This window comes from Topomyia yanbarensis, chromosome 1 (assembly GCF_030247195.1).
Source record: "Topomyia yanbarensis strain Yona2022 chromosome 1, ASM3024719v1, whole genome shotgun sequence".
Lineage (NCBI taxonomy): Eukaryota > Metazoa > Arthropoda > Insecta > Diptera > Culicidae > Topomyia > Topomyia yanbarensis.
In genome coordinates this window covers 56,569,653-56,582,616 of record NC_080670.1, presented here as the reverse complement: position 1 = coordinate 56,582,616, position 12,964 = coordinate 56,569,653, and the positions used below count along the sequence as shown (strand labels likewise).

At 41.1% G+C, this 12,964-nt stretch overlaps 1 protein-coding gene across 1 annotated transcript; it reads left to right on the top strand.

The window, feature by feature from the left end:
* Positions 1 to 3,314: 3,314 nt before the first annotated feature.
* On the top strand, positions 3,315 to 6,713 carry LOC131677671 (bifunctional 3'-5' exonuclease/ATP-dependent helicase WRN-like). Its single transcript, XM_058957612.1, has 3 exons — positions 3,315 to 3,438; positions 3,510 to 5,151; positions 5,243 to 6,713. The coding sequence occupies exons 2-3, from the start codon at positions 3,511 to 3,513 to the stop codon at positions 6,632 to 6,634; spliced, it is 3,033 nt and encodes a 1,010-aa protein (XP_058813595.1). The 5' UTR covers positions 3,315 to 3,438; position 3,510; the 3' UTR covers positions 6,635 to 6,713.
* The last annotated feature ends 6,251 nt before the right edge of the window (positions 6,714 to 12,964 follow it).

Genomic DNA, 12,964 nt, shown 5'->3' with positions numbered 1-12,964 from the left:
CAAACGGATGTAACAATTTTCAAGCCACATGAGAATAATATTATGTTGTTAAGATTCTCCAGAGAACTGCTTAGCATATCCAATTCAGAGAATCTAGATAACGGTCCTGCCATATGACACTGGGTGAAAATAGGCGGGTACGGATATTTTTGCTTGATACCCGTAGAAATCGGAGCGGGTTCGGGTTTTGGTATCACCGGGTACGGGTCAGGTCGGGTACATTAAAAAATATTTATCTTGGGTGCGGGTCGGGTTTTGCAAAACATTTCGAACTTACACGCATAAATGTTTTTCATCGCTTGGATGCCCGTTTTCTGCAAATATCAAAATGGGATAACTTATCCTCGTAGAAAAATATTAAAACAAGCATAATTTTATATACAAGACTACGTCCTATATGTGAGCGTGTTAACGGGACAATTAATAGGGTGCGCATAGCGTAGTTGGTAAATCGATTGCCTTGTACGCAGCGCACCTGGGTTCGGGTCCCGACCTCGCACATAGGGTTAGAAATTTTTCATAAAAGATTTTCCTAACCCGAAGAGGCGAATGACCTTACGGTTAAAACCTCTATAATCGAAATAAAAAACAAAGTTTTTGAACTGGGAGTTCTTCATTTAGAAAATTTCATTGTAAAATTTTTTGTTGCATTATAAATAGTTTCAAAATCCAGGTATGAAGTCATTCATGTGTAGTCCTTTGTACTGCTTCTAGGAAAAATGTACCTAGAATACTTTGCCGCACGGTGAACTTGTACGATCATTACGATACCGTTTTCAGTAATCTTTACCACACACGGTGTACTTGGAACACCTCTCACCCGCATTAAACTTCATGTGTACGAGGACATGATTCACTTGTTGGGTCGTGCATTAATATGAGTGCAAGTCTCTTCCTTCAAGCGTCTCCCAGCGGTGTTTGTAATGATTAATGAGAATGTTGCTATTGAAAAATGCAGTGCCAAAAATATCGCAACCAAAGGACCATATGCCATGATGTATCCAGACCTGTTTGTCAAATTACACCTTCCGGACAATTCATTTTCCAATAAACTCACATTTGGGTGGCTATTGGAATCGATAATATGCTCTCTGCAGACTGTTTGGCAGATTCCCGTTGATGTGTACATCAATCTGTCCCTGTAACGAAGTAATGTCCTGTTAAAATATTGAATTAGGAAAACTTGAGTCGTTTGTTTTCTTCTTAAATTTTGTTAGTCCGGTGGGAAGAGATGAAGCGAATCACAACGTGCAAACTATGTTAATACCCCTAGTTAATTAACTCGCTCAAAAATATCTTTCCCAATGGTCCGAAAAATGCGAGAATTCTGGAATGAAGTAAAAGCACTAGAACAAACCTACTGTTTACTCTTTACTCGACACGCAGGTAACCAAGGGCGGTGATGGTAACTATGGAAAAAAAATCGTTTGTTATAAAAAATAACACAATATTAATCAGTGTTGCAAGTTTTGTGTTTTTTATCATCAAATATCAAATTTGACAGTACCAGTTACCCGAATCACTGAGGGGGGGTTAGTCATATTTGAGATACACTTTTGAAACAGCAGTGTCACGTCGTGTCGTTGGTTTTATTTTGTATAGGAGTTTCAAAGTAAAATTGAAACTGAAACATTCACATCCCCAGCAGAGCGTTTTGTTTTATAATTTCGAAAAATTTAAAAAAAATAAAACTGTTATACGACGCAGTTCTATTTGTTGCTGATTTTGAAACACATTTGGAACTGTGTTTAAATTACATGGAAAGTATTCAGCACAGACACTTAGACCCGATAGACCGGGAAAAATAAATTTGAATGCAGTAACGCTGAAGGCATGGCGAGACATGAATTTTAAACTGAATAGAACACCCAATATAACGGCTTCTGGGGACAGCAAGCTCCAGTTTTAAAAAATTTCAGTTTTATATTATAGAACTGTCAAAATTATGAATCTAAAATTGAAACACTCCTGAACATTCCCTTAGTGTGAGTAATGATGCCATGCATCGATTTTCAACAACCTGTCGCACATTCACCAACGCATATTTTTTGCTTTATCGTATTCTTTCGTTCCATAGTTTACACTTCTGCACCGTTCTAGCTCATCGGGCAAGCTTACCGTGCCAGCTCATTGAGTTAACTCGTGCTAGCTCACCGAGTTTGCTCGTGCCAGCTTACCGAGCTAGCTCATGGTGTTAGCTTATCGTGCTAACTCGCTGTGCTAGCTCTTCGAATCCTACAGCTTGAGCAAGAAGGTTACCTAGCACCAGCGATGCCAGATGTGAAGACATGTCTTCATTTTAAAGACAAATTTGTTTCGGTTGTCTGACCGAGAGCGGTGTCAGTGCTTATTGCTTTTGGTTCGTTCAAAGCGGCCGCTCAGCTCGTGTTAGACTCTCGTGCTGTACTTCATGCATCCCTGTGGCAGAACACACGGTTTGCTAGTGTTGGTAACCAAAAATATGTAAACAATCCAGAAGCACTTCGGGTCGACGTCATTGCGTTCACACGATTCGATGGGAGCGTAACGAACGGTATGACGAAAGCAAGTCGATTTATTCTGTGATCACTCACGCTACTCATGTAAGATTCATCTTACAAATACCAAAGTGCCATCTTCGCCATACCTGTATATACTACATTGCATATCTATATGTAAATCAATTGATTTCGCCGATTCTTCTGCCCATTAAATCTATAGGAAAAACTAATTGAAATTCACGCTAGAATTCACGTGTAATTCATTTGGGAACCTTAGTCAATGTTATTTTTATCAACGCTTTTTCATGAAAAGGGCGATACTAGCAGTGACACCATTCAAAGAAAATCAACAGTAAATATTTCCAGATTTGGTTTTATTTCCTATTTAAGAAATATTGTGGTTTTTACATCCTAGATTGCGTGACTCAGTGATCGAAACCCAAAACTTCATAAAGTATTTGAAATTATTAAATTAAAAACGCGAAACTTAAATAAACAAACAAAAATACAGTTTCGCCCGTTGTATTTTTTGCTGTAGTTTAAGAAAGCAATATCGTAGAATCCAAATTTTTAGGTTAATTTGTTGCGTTTCAAAGCCCTCATTCGCATGTATGAAAAAAGCCTTATGTTTACGTTTTTAAGTATCGCCCTTTTCACAAAAAATCGTTGTTATGATGTTTATGTGATTTTCACAATTGTTTGCAAGAATTCCACTCAGATTTACCGTGCGAAAATATCGGGTGTAAAAAATCGATGTTTCGAGACAAAAAGATCGATTTTTAAATAAGCGCATCGAAATCGCCCATTCCTATTGTGATGTCAAAATGACAGGCCAGTTCGTAAGTGGTGGTTGATCCATCTTGCCGCAGCGCAATTTTTGTGTATATCGATAAGAGACGTTTGTGTTTTCGCAGAAGCTTACTAAATACTATTAGATTAATTGCTTTTACTCAAAGAAGTGAGATATGCACCATTATACTTAGAGAACAGTAAACATATAACAGTAATACTTCAATAATTGTTCCGCAGAATGGCCGGAGACACCATCAAACCGCAACCGGCTCATTTAACCGTACTGGAATCTCGCTTCGGGCACTCAAGCTTCCGGCCAATGCAGTGGACTATCATTCACTCGATTATAGAAGAACGACGGGATAATTGCGTTATAATGGCAACCGGTTACGGGAAATCGCTTACCTACCAGTACCCTTCGGTTTTCCTCCAGAAGCTAACGATCGTCATTTCGCCGTTGATCAGTTTGATGGAAGATCAGGTTCTATCGTTAAATTTGAGCAACATTCCAGCCTGCCTGCTAGGATCTGCACAACGAGCTAATCCTATTCCAGACATCAAAGCCGGTATGTTCCGGGTAGTGTATTTAACGCCAGAGTATGTGACCGGGGATGCGGGCAAATATCTGCTACAGCAAGTATCCGATCAGTTGGTACTGATTGCTATCGACGAAGCTCACTGTCTGAGCAAGTGGGGACACGATTTCCGACCGGCGTACAGACATCTTGGTGTAATTCGTACGGTTTGTCCTCGGATTCCCATTTTGGCAGTGACGGCAACTGCAACGCCCAATGTTCGTGAAGATATTGTGACTAGCCTTGGTTTACGTAATCCGCAAGTTCTGTGCACTGGGTTCGATCGACCGAATCTGGAGCTTCATGTTAAAATGAAAGGTTCTCTTGGTGTGTGGGAGGATCTTCGAGGATTGCTTAGCAAAAACACTGAAGGCAGCATCATAATCTACTGTCTGACTCGGAAGCAAACGGAAGAGATTGTGGAGCTGTTGAAAAGCAAACGGATTGATTGTGAACCGTATCACGCGGGCCTTTCGCTGAAGCAGAGGCGAGAGGTGCACGAAAGTTTTGTCCGAGACCGCATTCAGATTATTGTAGCTACGATAGCTTTCGGAATGGGAATCGATAAACCGGATGTTAGACTGGTCATTCACTACGGTGCATCGAAGGATTTAGAAAGTTATTATCAGGAAGCCGGTAGAGCTGGCCGGGATGGACAACCATCCAAGTGTATTATGTTTTGGAGTCGCGCTGATTTCAAAACACATGAGTTACTACGAGAATATAATCAGGGAGGAGTTCAGAAAAATTTGGAAGCTTTATCAAAGAAGATGCACGAATATTTGGACACAAGAGACTGCAGACGGCGGTTTATCCTAAGATATTTTGAAGGAGACAATGTGAAAGTTGAACCTCGTAAGCAATGCTGTGACAACTGTGATCGGACGGTTAGTGGAGTAAGGGACAGTGAGCGATACGAAGGAATCGACGAAAACGGAAATTATGATTTTAGTAAAGACACGGAACATTTGTTAAAAGCTATCGAAGCTTTCGGTGGTGGTACAGGGATTGCGCTGCCAATCGCACTGCTGCGCGGCTCCAAAAGCAAGAAACTTAACGATCATTATCTAAAAAATCCCCTGCACGGTGTCGGGAAGTCACGAGATGAGGACTGGTGGAAAGCGTTGGCCGTTTTGCTAGAAAGAGAAGGGTTTTTGAACAAAATTAAATTGCCAAATAATTATAACAAATTTGCTCTGATTTACAAGATACAACCTACTCCGAAGGCGAAAAAATGGCTCGAAACTCCAAACCGAAAATTGTCAATGAAACCAACAACCGAGATGTTCAAATCGCTACGATTTGTAAGTACCTTTTCGATAACACGAAAAACTATTATTCATCTACCATTTTTCATGAATGGAATGCAAGTGAATAGAATATTTTCATTCGTAGGTTCGAGCGCAACCACTATATGAAACAACATCGGACTTTCAGAGCCAGCCAAAGACGCTCCCAAAACTACTACCACCACCTGTCAGTGGAAGTTCTCGTATACTGGAGCAAACAGTCGCGCAAAAACAGGACTTTATTCAGGATATGGTGAAGATTCTCTTGAAAAAGCGCTCCGAGCTGGCCACCTCTTACGAATGTATGCCTTACATGATTGCTTCGAATCTAGCCCTTCACCAGATGGCTACCATTCGACCGCTGAATTTGGAGGAAATGAAGCATGCCAAGTTAGATGGGTTCTCAGATATTAAGATTCAAAAATTTGGCAAAGAATTTTTGTCTTGCATTCAGCAAAAACTGAACTTCTTACCCGGTAACAGTGACAGTAGTGATGGATTGTCCGTCATGCAGCGGGCTCTGCAGCGGAACCCACTGACGAAAGGTAAGTTCTCACCAACGCAGCAAACAACTTGGAACCTCTGGTTAGAGGGTCGTTCGGTAGCGGATATTGCCAAGTTTCGAGGGCTGACTGAGACATCAATTGCTAGCCATTTATGTGAGGCAATCAAACATGGCTTTCCATTTGGCTGGAAAGAATTCGCCCGAGTGGACGTCGATCGTGGTTTGTTTGAACACATCAAATCGAATCTTCCATCCACTCTGGATGGCATAAAGCTAACTGATATTAAAAATCAATGCCTCCCACATGTTACATTCGATCAAATAAAATTGGTTCTGGCATATGTTCACGTAAGGCAACACCTACAATCGCTACATGTTCAGTTGGAAGATGATGTTGCTCCAACGCCTACAGCAAAACCGGTTCCACCCGCAGACAATCTTTGGGGTGATGAAGACGACGAGGAATTATCTGTCGGAGATAGCAGCTTCGTGGAAATTGATCGCATGTGCGAGGAAGCAAGCAACAGCCAGAAGGAGAATCAAAAGCCCCAAACTACCGAATGTATCAGCATTGATGACGAGGAAGAAGATTTCGATTTGGATGAAATTGCTGCACTGGAACAGGCAGTTATAAACGGGGGTGATGCGTCCTTTAGTGGAGGTTCTAATGTTCAAGCCGAGAGTACTACGAAAAATAGTTCTAAATCAAGGAGAATCATTTACGATGATAGTGATGATAGCGCTGACGAATCAATGGGTCCGAGTCCAGAAAAACAGGCTAAAATTGAGCAGATAGTAGAGGCAGTAGAGCCATCTCCAGAAAAACCAACCGAAGCTGTTAAACCAACTTTCAGATTCAAAACGGCTAGCAGTGCGGCAGTGTCTGGAAGCAGGCTATCCAACAAACGAATAATTTACTATGATAGCGATGACGATGATGATGATGATGTAGGTAAAAGAGATGCGCTGCTGTTGCCGAGGAGAAAGATTTGAGCAACAATTGCTTCGACACAAGGCATTAAATGCACTTTTGAGGTTATGTTTCAAATAAATGTTTTTTAGTAAAAAATATGATTAAAGACAAACTGGGATTCTTGTAAATAAACATATCAAAGCCCCTTTACGGAATGTTATTTGTTGCGTTTGTTTAAATCATTCGCTCTTCTCGGTTGGGGTTAATTTGCATAATATGTTAAAAGTTTAGTATCATGGCGCCTGCAAATTTTGTTTAATGGTTTGGGTATTTGTGGGTGAATGGAGAACAGTGAGTCTAGTTATGTAAGGTATGCAAACTAAGCTCGACGGAACTATCCAAGTCAGTCTTGGATATCACATACATTTGGAGCAACATCAGATGTTACTTCAAGCTGTTCTCAATTCCTATTCGGTAGTTTTCACGTCGCCACCCGCGTTACGGTTTGGTAAGGCCAAACTGGCGTCAAAGGGGGTCAATTGAGGTTGTCTGACGTATTCTTGATGGTCACATCATTAGCGTTTCTGCGCTAGAATCGGCAGACAGCCTTAGTTGATTATAGGATTAGGGACTATAATTAAGGAGGAACAAACAATGGGACGAAAATCGAAAAAAGCTTATGTAGAATATTGTTACAATACTGCTGATTGATTTTCGTGAAGATCTAACAAATGGTGCGGAAAAAACTGCTTTTTTCGATTTCGATTTTTGTCCGTTTCTCTGTTCAACCTTAATGTGGTAAATAATGTCTTTTTCGCTTCAGATAGTTGACATTCGAGCCAGTAGAACTCCTTGAGCGTCTGACATACGAGTTTCGACGGAAATTGAGGATTCGATAAAAGAGATCTCTTCTATGAGATGGTCCACCGACGGCGTTGAAATGCCGGAAGAGATGAACAGCGGCAAGCGAGTTTAACAAGAGGGAATGAGACACTTAATTGAAATGAAATCTGTAAGTAGCACTAACAAAATTCTTAATTTCAGGAACTGTGCGAAATGGCGCTGGGCCTGTAGCCTTCGACTGGCATGGTCCATTCTTATTGGTTCGGAAGTCTTCTTGGCTGGTTGTTAGATATGTGCTCCTACTTGCAAGTTGATCAATTCGCTTGGGTGTGGGACATGTCGATCCTACTAGTTGTCGACTCTTTTGACTGTGGGTATGAGGCTAGTTCAGGAAAGGAGGATTGGCACATAAGAGATAGTTAATTATTCAGGACTTGTTCTTATGATTATTTAACTCGACCAAGCACACCGGCTCTCAGAAATGATAAGCAACCCTTTCGGTCGGTGTGGTCTATTCGAGTCGAACCAGGCGGACATTCGGTTCAAGCAAACTTTATGGGGAATAGTGGATAAATATTTCTTATGTCCTTTATGGGCAGATTCTTTTTTTGAAACCCTAAAATGCCTTCATTCGTCTAGGGACCATTCATAAATTACGTAACACGAAAATTGCCCAAAATTTACTCCCCCTCCCCCCATGTAACAAATTGTCATAAACTTTTCTATCCCCCCTCCCCTATTACGTAACAAATTCTTTGAAATTTTTTTTTGTTCAGTAAAACATGTTACGTAAAGATCTAATATACTCCCCCTCCCCCATATATCACAACGTGTCACAACTTGTCGTACCCCCTCCTCCCCCTAAACGTGTTACGTAATTTATTAATGATCCCCTAGCTACTCAGGACAATAATTAAAAACATTAAATTGCCTGGTCCATAATATAATGAATACGTATATTGACTATACACACAGAAAAAAAATGTTGGTAAAAGTAAGAGTGTTCCGCTCTTAGCTAAAAACAACCAACGCCTACTATTAGATTGAAAGTAAAACTTTTAAATTAATCAAGAATAATAATCAAAGTAAAAGTTTTCCTTTTAAGTTAATGAAGAATAGTAATCAAAATAAAAGTTTTATTTTGAAACTAAGAGTATGCGTTCGTTGTTTTTTGCTAAGAATGAAAAACTCTTAATTTTACCAACATTTTTTTTCTGTGTGTAGAACAGGGATAATCGAATTCTGTTATAAGACAGAGTAGTTGTAGGAAAAGTATTCACGAGTAAGAACTAATTGTGCTAGTATGTTTTCCGTTTCTATTAATAGTCGATTGATCCACTTCGGGCCTAGGAGACAAAAAGGAGATTAGGAAAAGTCAAAAGCGGATTCAATGCGAAATTGGCCAATATAACATTGACCCCAAGGCGATGGTAAGATGATTTTCCATGGGATGACAAACTAGATTACACGACGTTATACGCTCTAAACTTGTGCCAAATAGTATGTGTGTATGTATGAATGTAAGCCCGTATGTATGCCTGTATGCATGGATGTGTATAGGAGCAATGTATCCTTGAGCACCATGAAAGGACAGCCTATGAGCCGCCAAAACGCTCATGTGAAGCCGGGTGCGCGGCCGTAGGTGTGACCATAAAGCACTGCACAAACTGTCCAGTGCAACGGTGAGACGGTAAGTGTACAGTTAATGCACATAGGTTGCAGAAATAGGTTGTTAAGACAGCTCGATTGCACACTGATAAATAACAATAACAATAACAATGGTTTAGGTGTTACTGTTCTCCCCTGTGAGTCAAGGGAGAACAGTGCATCTAGTTAAGTACGATATTCAAATTAGGCTTGATAGCGGATCCGAGACATGTTGGCTTGAATTGAGTACATTTGGAACAACAACAGATGTTGCTTCAAGCTGTTATCAACCCCTATTCGACATTTTTCACGACGCCACCCGCGTTACGGCTTAGTAAGACGAAACTGTTGTCGAAGGGAGTCAATTGTGGTTGACGTATTCGTGATGGTCGCATCATTAGCATTTCGGATAAAATTGATTATTAGAATTAGAATATGCATGTGCAATGAAAATATCTCATTTCAGATAGTAGGAGATTGAAAATTTACACGGGAAAATTGTTCTCTGCCACGGAAAAATATTCAGAAGAAAATCTAGAATAGGACGTAAGTAACAATGAGAGATGGCTCACGGAAACGAGCTTCGGTATCGGGAGCAATCTACCGCCGGGGGATTCATGGTAGGGTAGATTCGCCGCCATAGACTAAACGACAGAATCGTGACGGAAAGAAGAGCTAATAGGCTCACTAAACAAACACCGGTACCGAGAGAAATTCCGTTACCGGGGAATTCTCAATCGGAATAGGATAATGTCCGAGTTGATCTCGACAAATCTGGGATCCTGATGGCTCAAGGAAGCGGGTATCGGTGTCTGGAGAAATTCCTCCGTCGGGGAAGGGGGAGTTCACCATCGAGGACTATTCAGGTAGATCGTGATAAGGCCGGGAGCTGAATGACCTACGGAAATATGAGCTAAATGGCTCAAGAAACGGCGACGTAATAGATGTAGACAAGAAGTAAGAGAAGAGTCAAGAGCTAAATCAAAGCTAAATCAAAGATCGAGACATTTCATGAACTATAAGTGAGGCTTCGAGATAGAGCAGAAGAAAGAGGTGCGTTGAAAGCACATCGAACCCCTCCCCCCTACGAAGCAGTACCTTGACGTAGTTCCGTGGGGAACAAGGGCGTGAAAAGGAGGAAGTGTTTTAGTGGTTAGGCACGAACGTGAGTTCCACACAGTGCCAATACACTACCGGCCAGGCTTTTGCAACTTTTTAAACTTTACTATAAAAAACACAGAGAGATAACCAAGCTTAATATCGGCTTAGTCTAAATCATTGCGACATTGTTCAGAAACTGTTTTGGCAGTCGACAACAGAAACGACGTTGCAATTATTGCAGAGCCGTATCGTGTGCCGGTAACTGGGTGGTGCATGGATGGCGGCAATCCAAGTAATGGGCAGAGGTGGTGGATAGCACACAAAGACGGCTTCGTGACCGACAGAATCAACGGCGTATTCATATGTAGCTGTTATGCTACACCGGATGATATCCCCAACCTGGCACTGAAAACTGCGATTTTGGCGCTTCCGGACATGTTCAGGATAGTCATACAGAAATGCCTGAACGATGGCTACTTCCCGGATAGATGGAAGATCCAGAAGCTGGTGTTGCTGCTATAACCAGGGAAACCAGCCTATATGCCTGCTGGATACTCTTGGTAAGCTTTTGGAAAAGGTCATCCTCAACAGGTTGACGACCTACGCGCTGAAAGTGAGAACGGACTATCGCAGAGGCAGTTCGGATTCCGAAAAGGGATATCGACGATGGACGTCATCCGCACAGTCGCGGAGAAAGCATTGAAGCAAAAGAGAAGGGGTAACCGATACTGCGCCGTGGTAACGATATACGATAGAAATTACAACTGCCATGTCGACTATGTATATGGAAGGCTGCGAGGACAACTAACGCATTGGCAAGGATCATGCCGAATAACGGAGGAGCAAGAGGCAGCACGAAACGTCTCCTGGCGGGTGTCTCATCCTCAATACTGAGTGTGTGAACGTGCAGTGTGTGAACGGAGTGTGTGAACGTGCAAGAAACACCGGAACACGTGGTCTTCGAATGCCCTAGGTCCGAAGAAGTTCGAAGGGGTATGCCTGGTGTGACAGTGGACGATATCGTCGAAGAGATGTGCCACGACGAGCATATCAATCTCCAGCATAAACGTCTATCTCGACTAATGCAGGAAGGTTAACCTTCTATAGCATTGGTTCAAGAACCGTATTTCCATAATAGAAACTTCTATATTAGGAAGTTACTTAACACCTTCATTTCTTACAACAAGACAGGCATGACTAACCCACGTTAAATTCCTCGTGCTTGTATTCTTGCAAATAAGGCTATTGACGCGCATCTCATACCGAAGCTCACAACTCGCAATATCTGTGCAGTCACAATTCCACTGACTGTCGGTAATAGTAGTAAACAAATATGACCAGTATTTGTATTGTTCAGCATATATATCGAATAACGAGACATCTCCTTCTGATGATTTCAAAAGCGTTGTATCATATTGTAGCAGAAATAGGCTTCCGCTCATTATCGGCAGTGATGCAAATGCCCATCATATCATTTGAGGCAGCCCAGACATCAATCTGAGAGGTTCTGAACTGATGGAGTATATAAGTAGTACAAATCTCCATATTCTGAATATAGGAACCGTCCAACTTTTGCGATCACAAATATATATTTTTCGATCATCTTGATGTGACCCTTAATGCTGTAACATATCGTTATCCTAAATCCACAAATTGGGATATCTTTTTGGAAAACTTGGGGATTTGATTTCATGGATCTTTTACAAAAATTAGTCAACTAGACGACTTGGATGACGTCGTGGATACTACAAACTCATTCATAGTAGCATCCTACGAAGCAGCTGTTAAATCGACTAGGGACCCCTTGGTGGAGGGCTGAGCTTAAAGGAATGAAGAAGGATATGAGAAGAGCTTAGAAATGGCATCAGCGTAATGACTCCAGGGCTTTCAGGTCAGCTAGTAGTGCATATAAGAAATGTCTTAAATCTGCATACATAGCGGGCTGGCTGGCAAAACCTATGCACTAATGTCTCTAGTCTGAACGAGGCTAGCAGTTTAAATTATTTTTCTCAACATCGAAAGATTATCAGATGAACTCCTTAAAAACAAGAGATGGTAAATTAGTTATGGAATTAGCGTTTCCACTTCGTCTCATCAGAATCCGACACTAACTTAGTTAACGGATTAAGCTAGCGCCGGATCGGCGTTAGCTCCAAAAAACCTGTTTTAATCCACCTAGCGGTGTAATTGTGCCTTTCTCATTTATCCAAATTGATTTAAATTTAAGAACTGGCTACGTTTAATATAACATTGTCTATTACATTCTTATTACACTTAGTAAGCATACATAAGAGCAGGACTGTCACGATTTATATGAGAAATTCCTATGTGACCGCAATAACCAACCTGTAACTGCGGAATCAAACGTCAGAACTGAATGAAATTCAGTAACAGTCAATGGGAGTATTATATCTTTCATTTGAAAACAAATTTTGTAAAAATCGGTTATGAGTTTGCTGGGAAATAGGTGTGACAACTTGGTGAGTCCTCCAGGGGCATCAAGAACCATCATAGGTGTCCAATGTGATCAGAGCTACTTTGATTGGTCATTAGTGACCTAGACCCACAAATCCAAGTAATGTTGAACCAATTCGAACATGTATTACATTTATCGGACATCGTAGGGTTCACACTCTTCAACTCGTAACTCCGGAACCGGAAGTCAGATCAACTAAAAATTAAACAGCGTCTTATGAGAGCATTATACCATTCATACCTAAGTTTGTGCAAATCGGTTCTGCATTGTTCATTGGGATTACTGTGTTTTTCATTTGAAATGAAGTTTGTAAAAATCGGTCAAGAATTCGCTGGGGAATAGG